Source organism: Camellia sinensis, chromosome 7 (assembly GCF_055761805.1).
Source record: "Camellia sinensis isolate YWXY chromosome 7, ASM5576180v1, whole genome shotgun sequence".
Lineage (NCBI taxonomy): Eukaryota > Viridiplantae > Streptophyta > Magnoliopsida > Ericales > Theaceae > Camellia > Camellia sinensis.
In genome coordinates, this window is record NC_138967.1 from 28,808,165 (window position 1) to 28,827,926 (window position 19,762).

Here is a 19,762-nt window from a genome sequence, read left to right on the forward strand (position 1 = left end):
AACAAGAAGCATTAATATTACAACACTACTAAGAACCCTCATTTTTGTGTTAATTTTGAACAAATATGAGAAGAAATGATAATGGTGAATGCATGAAGGAAAGAGAGAGGGGATGTTTATATAGACAGATTGAGAGTTTATTTTTTTTATTTTTTTTTAAATTGAGGTTTTGACTGTTGACTACTAGGTTTCTTGGGTGAAACAAATTCTATTGAATAGGTCATGCGGAATAGAGGTTTTTGTTCAAGTTGAATCCCAAGTTTTCGTTCTCATTTCTTACCAACTTCCTTCGTATTAAAGTATATCTGTGTGTAGGATGATGTAGCATGTGATTTAAATATTGAAATGGTCTTTTTACCGATCAAAGAGTTGAAAAATCATGTTATTACAAAATTTAAGACTAAATGATGTGAAGTGACATTTTTAAAAATACAAGTCACTTTTTGATGAATTATTCACTTTTAATTGATTAAGTTAAGAAATTTCACGTTATTTTGTATTAATTTTACGTATAAATTTTATTGTTTTCATAACACTAGTAAAAAATTACTTACTCAAAAAAAAAAAAAAAACACTAGTCAGAGTTTGATTATTTCTTATCCTTTGTCGATTGGTTTGATGGAAAATTGGTCCTAGTTAGAGGAAGTTCTTAGTACTTTATGGTTACTTGGGCTTGAATAGATTTGAAGTCTGATTTGAAGTGTTGGTGAGTTTGTTAAGTTTTTAAGGAGATTTTATATATAAATTAATGTAAAGAATTGGTAAATATAAGGAGATGAGGTCACCACACAAGTCATTATCGGAGTCATTGCCTTCTCCAAACGGAACTCTCTCTCTCTCCCTCTCCCTCTCTGGCACATTTTAATAGGATAGGAATAGATTTAAGGTTGGAAATGGAGAATCCAACTATGTTTGGAATGGGGGTGAGGGAAGGTAGATTCACTACAACTTATAAGAGTTTTAGGTATCAAATTTTTTAGTTTTTAAAAGTAAAAATCTTGTTGCAAAAAATATTTAGAGACCAATTTCTATCGTCGTAAGGATAGTCGTTAAAAATTCATCCCGAATAATCAAAAATAAGGCTTTTAGCGATAAAATTTTAAAAATGTCACTAATAAATACACTTCTAAGGACAAATTAATTTGTTCTCAAAATGGTTTATTTTTAGAGGCAAAAAATTTGGTCCAAAAAAGATAATAATTCATCACTAATATTTAATTTTTGTTGCTAAAAATATAATGACACTTCTCTCAACAAAAATATTTAGTTCTTAAAAATAATTTTGTCCTTAGATTTTAACCTCTAAAACCATAATTTTTTTATAGTGATTTGACCAGATTACATGTATTATTTTTGAAATATTCATACCCTTTTATCTCTGTACTCTACAAATTCACTGAAGATCAATGTCGATCAACTTTTCAAGTTTGTTTGCTCTGACTTTTATTAGTCATATGAAATTCATTGTCAAAAATGTACATTCTAAAACTAAACAGAAGAGGGTGAGGGCAAGGTGGAGGGGGTGGAGGGTGGATAAGCAAGCAAATATTCACTAGAGTGTGATTTGAAATTTAGCTTTTTTTTAGTAATTTTTTTATGAAATAAAAAAAGTTAATGTGTTTAGGAATAAATTTTTAGCGACTTTTCTAGTTATAAGAAAAAACTTGATTCATATAACTTACTTTTTGTCTTAAATTCTCATTCTATTAAGACCATTAAGAATACAGTGATCTTTTTACACTGATGCTTTGATAGTCTTTGACAATCCATACCAAACACAAGTTTTTGTGTTTAATTTTTAACTAACTTTTCAAATGAGAATGCTCACCCCCTTGCCATACATACCCCTAGGGAAACAAGCAGTTGTACATGTACAAGTGTAAAAGATTTCCCAATCTACCATTTTTGTTCTACATTTGTCTCCTCCCTATCACTTGCAGATGATTGTTGATTAGGTCAATTGTCTTCACCGTCTTATGCGCACTCCATACTCTCTCGGATTGTCTACCATAGACGACCATCAATAACCCCCCTTTTTTTATTTTTTTGCCTGACAATTATTCACTGTCAAGCACTATTCAAATTAATCTCAATTATTTATTTTATAAGAATTTTATAAAAATAAATAATTCAAATTTATTTGTGACATAATAACGGCAATCCCCTGTGCAACACTGAATAAAATCAACGCTCCGTTTCTTTGATAATATTTTCTATCATTTGAAACAACATAAAATAAAAATCAACGAAAAGCATATTTTGTGATTAAAAAAAATAAATAAATCTACTTAGACATAAAATGCTTTTTACTTTAAAAAAACGTAAAATATTTTCCAAACTAAAATCTTACCAATAACACCGTACTATTGCCACTACCACCACACCCACCATCATTGCTGCTACTACCACCACCACCACACTTCCTCCACCTCTACCCGCCATTGCTGCCACCACCACTAATACAACTAGTACATTAATTCCAGGACACAGCCAAACATAATAAAATGTTTTCTTCAAAAAATATTTTCTGAAAAAAGTATTGAAACCAACGGAACATAAAATGGTAGGGGAAGTAGAAATCAACAAAGCAAACCTAAAAATGTGGTTCAGATTAAATGAAATTTAAAAAGTTCTGAGCTTAGGGGTCGGCTTTCCAAACTCAGAACCCTCCAAGACAAAGAAACACTGCAAAGCCACTTTTTGCAACAGCTAAGGCTGGAAGCAAAATAACAAAGAAATAAAAAAAAAAGGCAGAATCACTCTTTACAAAATGTTTTCTTAGCCAAATGGTTACAACCTCACTCCAAATCTAAACAGCAACAACTTCCCTGACATGCAATTATTACACCGGATTATAGCCTCAATCCACTAATTCACAGCCAGTCACCGTCAATAGTTTCTTCTCAATGACCATTCGAAGGCCGGAATACAGTATAACCATTATCACTGCACGGCAAGTTTGAATAGTCTGGAATATGATATCTGTAGCCATCACCCCCATCTGTGTTCCTCAAGCTAAGATAGGATAGATCAGAACCACCCATCTGCCACTGGTTCGGAATCAATCCATCGATCTGCCCGTTTGCATAAGGCCGTTGATTTACTTGGGGAATCATATCCCGAAGCGGATCATAGTGGCTGCCTAACGAGCTGTACCCACGTTGGAACCCATCGTCATGATAACTTCGTGTTCGCTCAAAATTGCTAGAGCTCGTTGAGGGGGCCATGTCATTCGACATACCAATATCCCCAGGGAAAGTGAACTGCCGATTCAGATGGTGAGGTCCATTGCCAAAATTTTGAAAGTTCATGCTCGCCCTAGCCCCAAGCGCCATTCCGTGCTCATCGTCAAGTAGGTCATTGATTATGTCGAGGTGCGGAAACTCATCAGCAAATAAACCTTGGCTCTGACGTCCTGATGATATAGACGCCGGAAACTCAATCGGGAAGTGATCCTGGGATCGGCTGTGTACAGGCTTGTAGAGATCAAGCTTATGATGGTTATGAATGTCGTCATGCATCGAAGAACCATAGTGTATGCTTCGGTTTCCGTCCCTTTGAGGAGGGCACTCCATCCATTGAGGTCCATTCTGCAACATATCATGATTCACCATTCCGAATGAAAGGCTTGGTTTTACCAAGTTCGGTTCGATCCTTTCAGAACTGTGGGGTAAAAACATTGGTGCCGACTTCATGTTGGACAGTTGTGGATACGACTGTAACTGGTTGACTGCAGAACTTGGAGACTGAGGTTGAGTGAAACCGGTGGAACTCGCCGAAACAGGAGTACCCATTATAGCATTTCGATAAGACTGAGGAACGTAACTGTGTGTCGCGGGTGACGGGTCCGGACCCAACCGCCCGGTTGCACTCACTGAACGCGCTAAAATTGGGGGTGTTTGAACCACGGAAACAACAGGAGTGGGTGGCTTAGGTCCCGGAATAATCGGAGCACTTAAGGGCCGTGACATGGTGGGCACTTGTTGCACTGAGGGCTTTTCGGTTGGTTTTGGAGCGGCATTTTTATGTGCATCAGATTTCAATGCAGGTGTAATATGAGATGAATTTATCGGCAGGGCCACTCTCTCTGCTCGTTGGGAGATGTCTGATGATGGTTTCCGAACCGAAACCGGATCAGCAGCACCGGGGGTCTTTGATTCTGACTTCACCTTAACAGCATATGGCTGATTTTTGGAAGAACTGTTAGGAGAGGAAGGCACGGCCGTTGGCTTATCTTTTGAAGGTCCTTCCGTATCGACCTGATCTTTGACGCTCAGTTCTCTTTGCAGAGAAACCACTTCTTCTTCCTATTCACACAAAACAACAAAGCTTGTCAACTCTCATGAAAATCCAAACCCAAGGACCAAAAATGAAGTCAATTGAAACAAGGCAGCAATGCCTAAATGAAAAAGGAGAAGCAATAAAAGAACAAAGCCAAACACATCATGGTCCATCTAAGAAGCAGAGACACATTTAAAAAAGTAACATTTCCGACACGATATGATACCCATTGGACACCTCCCAACAATTGTAAGAGACATATCCAAACATGTCATACTTTTTTTTAAAAAAAATTTCTACACTGGGATACGCTTCATATTCAAATAATACATGTATCTATCACTTTAGACACACACAAAACACATTATAAGTTTAAATAAATATTGGAATCCAATGGTGAAGCAAAACTAATGTATATTTATACCTATTCTCCCTTTTTAGATTTTAAAAATTATTTTGATTTAATATATGACATATAATAAATATATAAAATTATATATTTTACATATATCACATATCATGTCCTACATTTTTTAAAAATTTCCTTGTTAGCATATCCGTGTCATGTCTATATCGTGTCACGTGTCTGATTCTTAGCTTTCCATAATTAATTGCAAATTTCACACATATTTGCCTTATATTCAAAGCCCTTTCAGTTTACATATCCTTCAACTGGAAATTCTGTTACTTGATCGTGTCACGTGTCTGTGATTCTTAGCTTTCCATAATTAATTGCAAATTTCACACATATTTGCCTTATATGCAAAGCCCTTTCAGTTTACATATCCTTCAACAGGAAATTCTGTTACTTGAACGAAAGGAATGATAGGAATACCACCTTCTTCACCACATGCTGCTCAAGCTCCTTTATCCGATCCTGCAAGGAGAGTACAACAGCCTCGGACTCAACTTCAGCCTGGAAACTTCCACCATTCGGCTGTGCCGCATCTCTCATAGCTTCTGACGGCTGACTGTGCACTTCATTGGCCGAATCAGTCGCATCACTAGTTGCCCTGCCTCGCTGAATCCTTCCTCTACAAAATTGAACCAAATATATCACAATATAAAATAATCTTGGCAATGTGCCCCTACAACAAAGGAAGGGTAAATTTACCTGATCGGTGATTTTTGGCCTTTTTGGTTCAGAAAATTCCCTTTGTAAGGCCCATTCATTACCACCGATGGAACCGAGTCTGTGGAACACGTTGACGAACTATCATCCACTATAGAAGGGCAATATCGTTCGATCGCTCCATTTTGTACAGCTGAAAGGCCACTTACTCCGCTGCTGCTGGCAGCCTCGGTGGGGGGATGAACTTCCGATGTGTCAGTATCCCAATTGACAGGACTAGTGTCTCTGTCTTCTGAATCAGGCTGAAGTATCTCGGGAAGACAATCTGCTGAATCAGACACATCAGAAACATCTTCCAGTATATCAGCCTTTTCAAGCACAAGTTCTGCCTCCTCGGTCGTGAAATCTTTCCTTTCATCACCCGGGCTTTCTTGTTGGAGTTTGTCTTGGATTGCTACACCAGGCTTGTCATCTCTTCCTTTATCCTTCCCCTTGCGATTATTTCTTTTTTGTTTTCCCTGCAGCATAGAATAAACAAGACAGTGCAACTCAATCCGAAGTCTTTAATAAAATCTATGCAGTATACAAAAGATTAATTAGTTTCCAGTGAAAAGACAAGACCAATCATACATGACAGACCTGGTAAGTAAGAAAGGGCATAAATAACCACAAAACAAAAAAGGGTGACCCAGTGCACCAAACTCCTGCTAAAGGAGGGTTTGGGGAGGGTAAAATGTACGTAGCTTTATCCCCATTTCTGGATAGGCTGTTTTCGTGACCTAAACCAATGCCACCAAGATGCTAATGGTAAGTCTTTACCACTGGGACAAGCCGCCTGTTTAAATAACCACAAGAAAAGGATATTTCTAAATACCAATAATTGATTGCTGTCTTCACAGCCTGCAACTTGACATTTATCAGGAATGTCAGTAGCTATTGAACAACGTGATATGACCCCAAAAAACTCATAGGATTTACAAATGCAACATTTTTCCAGCCCGTCTGTTGTAATTTTAATTCTTCTAGTTTTTATAAACTAAATGATAAACATACAGGATTGAACCCGTCCTCTAGGCTAGTCAAGATAAGTGTAGGATAGCCATTCTGCTAGGCTTCCCCACCATGTTAATGGGCGCCCCGATCGCTGCTTGAAGTGGGGTAGCATAAGTCACTTCCAGTGAAGGGGTGAGCTGTTCTCGAGGATCTGCCACCTCGAGGACTGTGATGGCAAGAGTAACATATAAAACTTGAGAAGAATGGGACACCCTTTGACCTTATGTAGGCATTTGTGCCGTACATGACCTGCCACTTCATCACTTAGATTGGGTTGGCTCCACATCACAAGGCATGACCTTCCTTAGCACCTTGTCTAGCTTCAGCACCTCACCTCTTTGTCACTCAGCTCAAGAATGACAACCCCAGCTACATAACCTACCTAGGGCAGAGGCAGTATATAGGAACCCACCCCCGGGCTCCGTGCCTCAATCTCGAACCCCTGAGTGACCCATGACACCACCTGGGATTACTAGGAATTGTGGATTGGTGACTAGAGTTGAAGGATAGTCAAAATTGCTGAGTCCACTCCCTCGAGGTTCCGACATCACAAATGACCACCCCGCAAGTTGTAAGTGCAAAGTCAAAGACCTTGCACTCTAACCAACCATATATAGGTTCCCATTCATCCTATATTAGCTCTTATTAGAGATGTAATATTGATATACATGCTATACATGCTTATTTAATGCTACAGAATTTATAATTCAACTTCAGATTTTTTACAATAGCAACTCCACTATACGTATATACCATATAATACCAAACGTAATTGCAACAAAGAAAATGGATCACTGAAATGTATGCTTGGTAAAGGAAGACACATAACACCACAACATACCATGAAATAAAATGAACATTACATAGAATTGCCAATATATAGAGGTAGCATAGAAACCAAGTCTGACAAGTATAAATAAATTTAGATGTACTAGTGGGAAGCCATGATCAGAAGTTATGAAACTCATGGCACTACTCTTTATATTGAATTTAAGATGTTTTTTGAAGAAAATAGTGATTACTATTTATTTTAGCAAGTTTGTAGTTTAAATTATATGCATTATAAAGAGATTGTTGTGTTGTTAAAGCATCCAGGCATATTTTTCCACGAGTACCTGAGTATTTGCCCCATGAACTGAGGATGGTAGGAATGAACAGAGTACTATCCTAACCTTTGGCATTATTTACCAAAGTGGATGCCCAACCAGCTTTCTCATGCCTAGTAGCCAGAGTCTTGAGTGTATCAGGAAGAGAGGTGAACAACACTGCCTTAGCAATTACTCATTAGGCAATACTCCACAACCAACAACCCAAAAACTCAAAAAGAGAAAATCTAACATCCAAAAAATAAGAAGAAACCCCATCGGAAAGATATGGAAAGAAAATATGAACTTCAGACTGAAAGCTACTAGCTCTAGAGATTCTTCTATTCCATTCAATAAAAAACTTACCGAAAGGCAAACGTATTTTATCCCTACATGGCAAATAAACAAATCCATTTAAACTCTGTTTTCAGAATCTTATAGTTTGTGATTCAATTCACAATTCGATTCGTAATTTATGCAGAAATTGATACAAAATTATGGGTGAATTTATTTCGGCACAAATTCTATTGCTCACCCATTTTGGGATAGAATCTATGGTAAATCGCACGATTCACAATCGATTCATTTTTTCTGATTCATACAATTTTGAAACTATCGTGCGCAACAGATTCCAGTCATCTTTCACCTCTTTTTGTTAGTGAAAATGAAACAGAGAACTTTTGGTAACTTGGCCTTTTTACGAGGTGAAAAAAGTTAGTGTTTGGAATATTTTTTAGTTGAATAGATAGATGCAAGGGAAAAAGTAATTGATTAATGTGTATGATGTGATATCTTGACTTTTTTGGCTTTATGATTTTTTTATCTTTTTGGCATTTTTAGCCAAAAAAGTTGCTAAACGGGGCCATAATACAACTTCTAAAAGAGTTTAGTAAGAAAATAGCACTAACTTACACATAAGTTGTTATTTTGGTGATTTGAGAGTTTTTAATAGGATCCAATCAAATATCTAGACAAACCCAACATGTTCTTAATCTTCATCTTTTAAGGATGTTTAAGGAACTTGCACCCATGAATTATTTATTGCTATTTTAATGAAATAAATATAGTTTAAAAGCACATGGATAAAGTCAGTTATAAATAGGGTTCCTAAGTCCATTTTTTGAATGCCAAGAGTCATCATATTATGGTTTTTGTATAATTTTATGAATGATTGGATTTGGACTGACATCTCTTGTTATGAAGGCAATGCCTTCATAATCATGTCCTTATATAAAAATTATTTGTAACCAATGTTAGCCGGACTTGAGTATAGGCGTCGGACTCAAGTACGTGTCCGGAAGTTCAATTCACAAGTTGTTCTAATTGTAGGATAGGGGACTCCACTAAAAAGTGTCCAAAAAGTGGATATATATACAGGGACACAGCATAAACATTGGACAACAATATTTTCCATCACAAACATATCCAATGTTGAAATAATAAAAAACTGATCTAAAATATAAAATATAATTACCTTCAATTCTTTTAATTAAAAGGTATCTATTAAGGTTAATTCCTACTTAATAAAGGTATCTATTGCTTGCTCTGTATATGGCATGATTTATAAGGGAAACTATAAAGCTTGAATTCTAAATTGGTATTCAAATTAGTGACCTTCCATATTCCTCTTCTTTCTTTTTTTTCTTTTTTTTTTTTTTGATAAATTGACCTTCCACATTCTATATCTAACTTTCAAACATAATATTTAATTATAATAACTGGGTTTTTGCTCTGGTGTGGCAGGCCCCCCGATAATTTTATTACATATTTCGAAGGTCAAATTTAATTATAATGAATCACACATCATAACACGCTGAAAGTGGCCAACATTATGTACATGCCACACTATATTAAAACCTTGATTTAGGGCTTTAAAAAGTGTGGCACGTGGAAAGTAGGTTTTCTTGGGATATTGAAATGTCTAGAGGGAGAATCAGTAACGCACAAGTTCCTATCAAATTGTGAGAGAGAGAGAGACAGAGAGAGAGAAGATGAAGACGATGACCGGATGGGGGCTTGACGTGGCCTGGACGAGGAGGAGAGACAAATGGAGAGCATACCAAGTCCGATCTGTTTCTATGGCAAGGGGCTTGATCTAGGGTTTAACCTGGTTGGGTGATGACGATGAGAGAGAGAGAGTGCAAAGTCGGGAAACCTCAACACCATCAACTTGATTGTAAATAGTTCTTTTTGCTTTCCTTTGTTGTCATTGTGCTTCCTCGTTTTGTATGTCGGTCAATATTGTCTGTGATAACCAATTTTGCATCCAACACAGATCCCATACCTGCACCCTATGAAGCACGGACACCTCTCCGAAAGTCGCATACAAGTGTCCGACACATGTTGGACACGAACACGGGCCGGACACGCTCCGAACACGTGTCAGACACGCTGGAAAGAGTTAGACATGCTGGGACACTTTGGATACTCTACGGACACGCTGAAGACACTAAGTATTATGTTTTTCAAAAAAAATTATAATTTTTGATTTTTTTTTTACTAAAATAGCATACCTAAGGTTGATAAATTTGATAAAATTAAATATTTGATATAAAATACATATTAAATATATAAAAATATACATATAATAAAAAAATAAAAATACATGTTTTGAACGTGTCTCCAACGTGTCGTGTCTAGCATTTTTGAAAATTTACATGTTCGCGTGTCCGTGTCGTGTCACATGTCTGTGTCCGTACTTCTTAGCTCACACCTGTGTCATGTCGACATGGGTACTTCCTCTCAAATGGCCGAGTCCATGTAACACAATTTATAACATGTGCCAAAATCAATTTATTTCATTTGTTCAAATATATAATTGTTTATGATCAATTTTTATAGTTTGTATTGAATCTTAATGATTCTCAATTCGCAAAATTAAGATTTCGATTCACAATACGATTCTCAATTTGACAACTACACCAAAAGAGCTTGATTCACAAACCATAACAGCCTAACAGGTCAGGCTTTCAGGTTTTGTGCAAGAATGTTTGATTTTAAACTCAATTATTTTAGTGATACAATTTCATACTTTACTCCAACCCTAACAGTTTTGACCTACATAACACTATATTGACTCTATCCTATCAATACTTTTCCAAACATTTTTAATTAAAATCAAGTTGGAACAAAAACAATCGGGTCGGGTAATTTTGCTATCCCTAAACCTAACTGCAAGTATTCCATTCTCCCTAGGCCAACAAATCCGGTTCATCCTACAGCATGGTTACTTGAAATTCCTCTGCCAAGTGCCAATCAGTCAAGAGACAGTCATGTTCTAGCTTTTCAGAGCCTGTCACTACACAAGGACTTTCAGAAGCAACATGAAGATCAGAGGACACTAGCAAATTAAGTGACCTCACACTTTCAGAGAGATACAAACCATTGCCAACCATGTGCTCTACTCTCCAAGTCTTTCTTGCACACACTCAAAAGCAATCTAACGTGACATATTAACTAAAAACCATACACATCATGATACACAACTCACCCAATTGCTTCAAACCCAGACACAGTGCATACAAAGACAGTTTTCTGTAACATTAATTTTGTTAATTCCCATAAGGAGTATGTAACTTATGTGTAGTTATCAAACCTGCTTTTTCTTTAACTTCTTTTCCTTTTCAGCAGCACCGCGTTTTGCTTTCTGCTCAGTTTCAGCCAGCCAGGCTGCCTCTTCACGTATGAGCTCCTCTTGCCTTTTCAAAGCAACAGCCTCGTTATATGCAACTTCAATTTTACTGCTAAAACAATAAGGGAAAATAAGAGTATATATAAATGGAAAATTGAAAACAGAGGTTGGATTAATTCACCACATAGAAGATTGCAACACTAAAATCATACAATAACAAATCAGTCCCAAGATTCCAATAGTGTTATAGTATCAGCCATAGGATATAGTTAAGTTTTAACATGTAAATATCAAACAATAACTAACTTCACTAAAAACGCCACTTCATTCACATAATATTCTTTTTTTCTCTCTTGGTCAGACACATAATACTTCACTACAAACAAATGAGGAAAAATATGGAAAACCACAAAAATGTTTGATCATTCCAAAAAATGAAAAAACAAAAAACAAAAAAAGAAAGGCATCATCTAAAACACCAATTTACCTTAATTAATGTAGTTACCTCTCACCAAAAAACACAAATTATCCACTTCTCAAAGTAGAAGAAGAATCATATTTTGACAATTTGAAAGACCAAGACTCATACCTCCCTCAATCAGTTGACACTCAAATTAAAAAATAAAACACTATGAAGTTATCATTTATCTAGAGAGAACTTAAATGTTAGTTGAAATGGAAATAAGATTTTTGCACCAACTTTATCACTTTTTGGGGAAAAGGACAAGGACAAATAGTTTTTCGCCCAAGTTAAATAAGAAAAGAACTTTACTGAACTTGGCACCTTCCTACTCTGAGCTGGGGTATGTGATTAGTAACCAATGAGACTACAGTAATATTATCAAAAAAGTAAGCGAATGTACTGCTAGCTAGTGTGTGTGTGTGTGTGTGTATATACCTTAAGGAAGTGAGTGTAATTTGCATTTATAATTTCCAAGATTATAAAGCTTGAAGATGCACAATCAACGTAATCAACTGCTGTCTAACTACATTTATCTCCATAGTATTACATTGATGGGTTACCTGAATATATGGGCTAGGACAAATATTTCAATGGTCCTACGACCTAGTTCAGTAAGACGCCTTTCATCACGCTCAATGGAGTCCTTGTTGAAGTCCTCACCAGAACCCCCATCCTACAAGCAAGAATCGCAGAACCAGTGAATGAGTAAACAGTTTAATATGTTGAGAAAATATTAAAATATTGGCACAAACATACAAGCATAAGTAAGAACTCAACATTCAAAAAATTATGTGATCAAATTTGCCAGATATTTTAAAAGTAACCCAAAAAGATGAATATGCTATTACTTATTCATGAGTAGAGTACATGTCCTTCAATGATTTCACTTGTCAATAGTGCATCAATAGAACCAAGATACTGATTGCTTAAATTCATATAGAGTATATCATACTACTATATTCATCGGTAATATGTGCATCAAAGAGAATATTGTACTACTATATTCAGCAGTAATCAAAATTACTTCCGTTAAGGACATAGACGAACGTTTCTTAAGTTCCTGAACCACTGACCAATTACAGACACAATAGGAAATTCTGTCAGTAAAGCAAATTCTGTTAACAGTAAAGCAAATTCTGCCAGACAGCTCTTTTGCCCATATGCAGTAACAGAAAAAGAAAGGCCTTAATGTCAACAAGAAGGGATAAGAATGAACATGTTTTAGGCATTCAATTCCATCTAAAGCCATATCCTCCACTGAATACTAAAATATCCTTGTCATAGTTCCGCCCCACTGTTTTAACACTTGGATAAAAATCGCATCTCATCATCCCTGTCACCACCATCTCATAAAGTGAACCATAATGATCTAAAAAGAAATTTCCCATTTTCTACTACTGTTTGTTTTTACCTTCGTCACAGGTTATGCAATAATTTGGAATTTAAAATTTCTTATATTTTTCTCAAACTCCATCTTTTATTCAAAAACCTTACATCTGCAACATTATCTAATACACATGCGATCTATCAAATTTCAATCTTCTGCTACATGAGATATAGCGCATTCAATCTATCAAATTTCAATCTTCTGCTACATGAGATATAGCACATTTCATAAATAACACCCTTCTTTGTATTTGTTATAAATTATAATAATGTGCTCAGGTAACAGATAAGTCACATAACAGCAGCATAAATGCACAATCTAGAATATTTAGTTTTATTTCTACTAATTTTAAACCCCTTTCAACTGGAGTACTTCTCTCTTAACATTGTCTTAATGTCTTCATCTTATCGACACTAACACAATGTCTTGTCAATAATTTATACAACTTCATCAACTATTATCACATTGTCAATCTACATTTCTCAATAATTAATACCACTTAATCTCCAACAGCACAATGTCACATAATATCCAATAGCCTACCACTCCACATTTAAAGCAACACAACCCAACAAAATTGGTTGACAATCTCTATGGAAGACTTCTGAAAGAACCTTCTTAAGCCTAAAGTTTTAGCTAGTAAATAACTCCCAATTAATTGGTATGCAGAAGATAAATAGAGTGGATATTATATTTTCAAGGAATTATTGCCTCAAAAAACCTAAATGTCAAATAACATAAATTAATCTTGTAGTTTTGGAAATTTTTAAAATTTTTGGTTGTACCCATGTCCCAATCAAGACTTGAACCATGCAACCACCCCTTTGGGGGTGGCAAAAATATACAACTAAAGCTACTAGGCAAGCCTCCAACATATCATCGCTTCGTTTTCTTAGACCCAAAAAAATATAAATGCAAATATAAATCAAAGAATTGCACAAGATCCCGGAGTCAGTGAAAGCATGATCAAGCAAAATGATTATGAGCCAATATATATCAATATGTTTTCTTTTTCTTTTTCTTTTTTTGGTCACGATAAGGAAGGGCAATAGGGGAAGGGAAGTTGCATTCACAGCAATAAGACTCAAACCCAGGCTTCACACCTGGTAATATTAATGTACAAGACTGCTTGACCAACGCGTTGAGTGTTATTATCTATGGTTCACTGTGCGTTAACCAAAATCAAAGTGTAAACTTCATTTCAGTCATGATCTGCGAGAAATAAAGACTAATATGGAAGACCTCTATGGGAAACTACAGTGTTAACACGTTAACATGAAACAAAGCGTTGAGTGCACCCAAGTATCCACACTAACTGCAACACATAATAAAAGAGGAACTGGATGAAATTTCTTACCCAAAACATAATGACACAATTTATCAGATACATTAAACATACACAGCACCAATGGTTCATATCAAAAGTTACACCCTCAGTTTTTAACTACTATTTTGACAAGTAAAAAAAGTAGGCAGTTTTTAATCAATAAATGTTTTGTACACTCGAAAGACAAAAAAACAAAAACAATTACATGATTCCATAAATTTTTAACACCATGTTCACTAAGCTCACCTTTGTACGGTTCTGAGGACCCTTATCATCCTTTGGAGGCAAGGGTTCCAAGGCAGCCCTCTCAAGTAGTAGTAACACATCATCCACCAAAACAAATATATCTTTCTCTATGCGAACAATAGGAACCGGCAATTCTTCTGCATCCTGTAATTTCCCCCTACCTTTCTTGCTCTTGGTCTGGCCTTCAAGAGCCTTCAGTCCACTGTACAGGGAATCCATTACCAAGGTAGAAGTTACTTCCTTTTCTATAAAGAAGTTCTTCACCACAACTCTCAAAATTGCATCAGTTTTCTCCCTGGACATACGGCGCCTAGCATTTTGGTCAATCCCTACCCAGAAAGCACAAAAGCTGCAGCCATCACAAGTAATCTGTTATTCTGGAATTAATAATACACTGACTGAAAATGGTGTAGAACCAGATCACATGAGAAAACAAAAAGATGAAGCATAACAGACACAAAGTTAACAAGCTTTAAATAGACAAAGAAGGAAGAAAGAAAATAGAAAAGAATAAATTTTTAGGACTGTAGCCTATAACCAACGAACATTAAATTTAAAGAATTGAAACCATAAGATGTCACTCCACTTAAGCAGTTTTAAAGATCTGAAAATAAAAAGCCCACATTTCTCTTCACCACAACTCTCAAAATTGCATCTGTTTTCTCCCTGGACATACAGCGCCTAGCATTTTGGTCAATCCCTACCCAGAAAGCACAAAAGCTGCAGCCATCACAAGTAATCTGTTATTCTGGAATTAATAATACACTAACTGAAAACGGTGTAGAACCAGATCACATGAGAAAACAAAAAGATGAAGCATAACAGACACAAAGTTAACAAGATTTAAACAGACAAAGAAGGAAGAAAGAAAATAGAAAAGAATAAATTTTTAGGACTGTAGCCTATAACCAACGAGCATTAAATTTAACGAATTGAAACCATAAGATGTCACTCCACTTAAGCAGTTTTAAAGATCTGAAAATAAAAAGCACACATTTCTCTTCACCACAACTCTCAAAATTGCATCAGTTTCTCCCTGGACATACGGCGCCTAGCATTTTGGTCAATCCCTACCCAGAAAGCACAAAAGCTGCAGCCATCACAAGTTATCTGTTATTTTGGAATTAATAATACACCGACTGAAAATGGTGTAGAACCAGATCACATGAGAAAACAAAAAGATGAAGCATAACAGACACAAAGTTAACAAGCTTTAAACAGACAAAGAAGGAAGAAAGAAAATAGAAAAGAATAAATTTTTAGGACTGTAGCCTATAACCAACGAACATTAAATTTAAAGAATTGAAACCATAAGATGTCACTCCACTTAAGCAGTTTTAAAGATCTGAAAATAAAAAGCCCACATTTCTCTTCACCACAACTCTCAAAATTGCATCTGTTTTCTCCCTGGATATACGGCGCCTAGCATTTTGGTCAATCCCTACCCAGAAAGCACAAAAGCTGCAGCCATCACAAATTATCTGTTATTCTGGAATTAATAACACACTGACTGAAAATGGTGTAGAACCAAATCACATGAGAAAACAAAAAGATGAAGCATAACAGACACAAAGTTAACAAGCTTTAAACAGACAAAGAAGGAAGAAAGAAAATAGAAAAGAATAAATTTTGAGGACTATAGCCTATAACCAACGAACATTAAATTTAAAGAATTGAAACCATAAGATGTCACTCCACTTAAGCAGTTTTAAAGATCTGAAAATAAAAAGCCCACATTTCTGTTGATTAACCCAAAACAACAAAAATAGAAAAGAATGTCAAAACCTAGAGCCATAAGAACTAAAGATATTATTAATATTGGGAGTCTCAAAATATCCTCTCTTTCATGAAAGAATATGTCATTAATATGTAACAATTACAAAAGCAGATAAACTCTACCTTGACCATCTAGCTTTATCTTCTATCAATTTCCCAAGCTTGCTTCTTCTTTCTTCCACAAAACGGCGACAAATTTGCTCTACATTTGTCAAATATACCCGAACAAGTTCTCTCCTATACTGACAATCAAGGCAGCGAAAGGGACGGTCTGCTCTCTCCCTACAAACCAAAAGTATAACTTGGAATCAATAATCACAATGATTAACCCTTATTAACACTAGTAATAACAGAACCACTTGATCACTATAGCCAGAATGAAACATATAGGAAGGAAAAATAACTCTGCTGGAAAAATAATTACTGAAAGAAGGGGATAGCAGTTCTCAATCATAGTTGTGAAAGCAAAAGCATTACGGGAGATGAAAGTTTTATGATTCTTTGTTTCTTAGCAATACAAATATGAAAATGGTTAAACACAAACCAAAAGCATATCTTGGTTCAAGAAGTTCCAAGAAGACTGTCCGAAATACCTTAGTGGCTTATCTTAGTACCAAACTTACACATAACCCCTCTGGTTCAAGGGCTGAAAAGAAATGTGGTTCGAGATCATGCCTAGTGTAGAAAGGGAGGGTTAAAATCTCTTTCTGAATAAATGAGCACAGCCTAGACTGAATCTGTCGCTCGGGGCAAAAAAGGGGGAAGAATGCCAGGTAGAGAGAGTGCTTATGCCGGGGCCTCAAAGAGGCCAAGTGGGAAGATTTAGGGAAGAAAAAGAACATTAACCATTCTCAGCAGCATAAGAATTCCTAAGCCATAGTTAATAGATGAGGAATATTATCCCAAATCATATTTCATTGGTTCCAAAACAGAATAACATGATTTATTAAGATGACTCATAAAAGACCTGATGACTTGGACTTGAGCTTTAATAATGAGAGTATCAGCATCAATAAACCCATCTAACACTTTAGATAGCTCCATAAATTTTTTCCATCCCCAGTCATGCTCTTTCTTCCAGAATCGATGTAACGTATCTGCGAATTCAATTATAAGTCATTAGTGCTGGACCAATTAGAAACAGAAACTCCGCAAAGTTTGCCAATACATATCCAACCAACCAGAATATTTGGATTTCTTAGGATCTTTATTCACCACAGCTATAGTGAACTGTGCAAAATGACTCCATCCTATTTTAACCAACAAGAAAAAGAACAAGAAAAAAGTGAGATCAACTAGAAAAGGACGAAAATTGATTATCAAGACAAATTATAAATAATTATGTATTAGCAAACCTGGAAGAAGCTTGTCATGATTAGCCACACAGAGAAACAAAGAAAGATGATTGCAGACATCACAACCTTGAGGGTATATTAAAATGTACCTGCAGCCATAGGAAGAAGTTTCAATTAGAACATACAACGTGAAGCAGTTTTCCACACCATAATCATTGATCTCACAACCCTCAGCATGCCCACATATAACAAGGAGAAGGGCACAGTGGTCAAATGGCTATGAGAAAAATATTCTTACTCTTTGAAAATTGAAATTGCACAAATTTTTCGGGCTGATGAATGAGTGAACAAGTAGGTCGAATTTCAATTTCAGCCAAGCATTTTTCAAAGATACTACAAACCTAACCAAATAAGATATCCAAAATGTGATGTGGCTGTGGACCTGAGGTCATGTTGATTTGTCATAACACGTAGGCATCCTCTTAAATGTAATCAACATAACAAAATTCCAATTCAATCTGACAATATCTATCAAACAACTTCTGTGCATATTCAGAACTAGTAAAAGTTCCAATGCCAACCCAGCACATGGGATATTCTTTTCAACCAGAACTACTGATTGGAAAATCACATGCATGTTCGCATACAGCAAGCATGAAAGTACCAATCTGCATAAAATATATCCATACAATACAGTGAATAACACTGATTTCTTTTTGTAAAAGATACCACTAAAGAATGGTACAGTTGAAGTACATAACAATAATAATATTGTATTCCAAAAATGAGTTCTTTAATAATGATAACAGCAACCATAAAAATAAACCAAATAAGCACAAAGGAAAATGCATGTTTTACAAACCATCTGTAGCCGCCGACCTCAAATGCATTACTACGAAGTTCTCGCTTGTTAATCTGTGAAAATTTATCTATCTTCCATGTATACTTTCCATATAACTCAGAAGGTTTTGGTCCTGCAAAGTAATAAAATAGCAAGTTGAAGTTAAACACATAGCAGATGCATCATGTGCCAAACCAGATATGACAGATTAAAAGCATTCGATGGGAAAAACTAACTCCGTCGGGGTTGCTTAACAACTCTGCTGGTCCCAAGCCCCAGCAAAGGAGAAGGGTTGTGTGTTAGTGGCCGACAACCAACACGTAAAAAAACCGCTCGGATCCTTTATGACATGAAGCCTAACACTTTAAACCAATTAAATGGTAGGTCGTTCCCTTTAAGTGACACATTGCGCCTGCCTCTTGGTGTTTCAAAAAGTGAGCAAGGGACGCCGCATCAACGCCTAGGTGCGGTGAAAAATGGCCAAAGGTTTCTGCATTTTTCTAGATGAGCGCGGATAAAGAAGCTAGTCCAAGATTATAGGTTTAGGATAGTCACAAGGTATATAGGAACTTTAACTAATAAGACTATGAAATTGGTAAATGTCATGATTAGGAGGAGAGGTAGTATAACTTGCGTACAAGAAACTACGTGTACGAGTGAGAAAACTCGGAAAATAAAGGATACCGGTTTTAAGCTATATTATAGTAATAAGGATAAACACGAAATAGGGTAGGAATAATAGTTGTCAAGAGTCTTGTAAAAAATGTAGGTTACGTTTGGTAGAGTTTTGTAAATATGATTTGAGAATATGAGTTGTATTTTGAGTTTGTGAGTTGTGAAATTATGATTTGAGTGTAGAAAATTTGTTTGGTTATAGTTTTTGAATCGAGTGTTGAATTGAGTGTGAAATTGAGTCTTGAAAGTTTGATTTGACATATGAAGTAAGAAAATTTGCTTGGTTATGAGTTTTGGAAAGAGTTTTCAAAATTTAATTCAAATTGTTATAACTCATAACAAAATACACTACTATCACACTATTGAAAATTCTGATCAACACTCATAACCAAACTCTTTTTAAAATTCAATTAAAAAAATTTATTATTAACAGGAAATAACATTAATCAATTTTTTAATTGAAAATACTACAAAGGAAATAATTTTTTTTCAAAATAAATATTCAGAAAATTTAAATCATAAATATTTAAATAATCTAAAAAATCTAAAAAATTTAATAAGTAAAAAATTAAAATACATATTCAAAAAATTTAAATCGTAAAAATTTAAATAATTTAAATATTCAAAAAA

At 35.5% G+C, this 19,762-nt stretch overlaps 1 protein-coding gene across 4 annotated transcripts in view; it reads right to left on the minus strand.

Moving 5' to 3' along the window:
• Positions 1 to 2,579: 2,579 nt before the first annotated feature.
• LOC114260739 (TNF receptor-associated factor homolog 1a) overlaps positions 2,580 to 19,762 on the minus strand; it is a 29,444-nt gene continuing 12,261 nt past the window's right edge. For 2 of the 4 annotated variants that reach the window (XM_028200917.2, XM_082877624.1), the window contains exons 3-13: positions 18,479 to 18,590; positions 17,677 to 17,765; positions 17,503 to 17,571; positions 17,289 to 17,418; positions 16,445 to 16,603; positions 14,546 to 14,894; positions 12,146 to 12,258; positions 11,087 to 11,231; positions 5,396 to 5,871; positions 5,120 to 5,315; positions 2,580 to 4,307 (exon numbers count right to left, since the gene is read on the minus strand). In XM_028200917.2, coding sequence (XP_028056718.2) covers positions 2,904 to 4,307; positions 5,120 to 5,315; positions 5,396 to 5,871; positions 11,087 to 11,231; positions 12,146 to 12,258; positions 14,546 to 14,894; positions 16,445 to 16,603; positions 17,289 to 17,418; positions 17,503 to 17,571; positions 17,677 to 17,765; positions 18,479 to 18,590 — 3,242 coding nt within the window. In that variant the 3' untranslated portion in view covers positions 2,580 to 2,903. Of the gene's footprint in view, positions 4,308 to 5,119; positions 5,316 to 5,395; positions 5,872 to 11,086; positions 11,235 to 12,145; positions 12,259 to 14,545; positions 14,895 to 16,444; positions 16,604 to 17,288; positions 17,419 to 17,502; positions 17,572 to 17,676; positions 17,766 to 18,478; positions 18,591 to 19,762 lie in introns of all 4 variants that reach the window. The other 2 variants (XM_028200913.2, XM_028200916.2) reach the window with 1 other exon arrangement.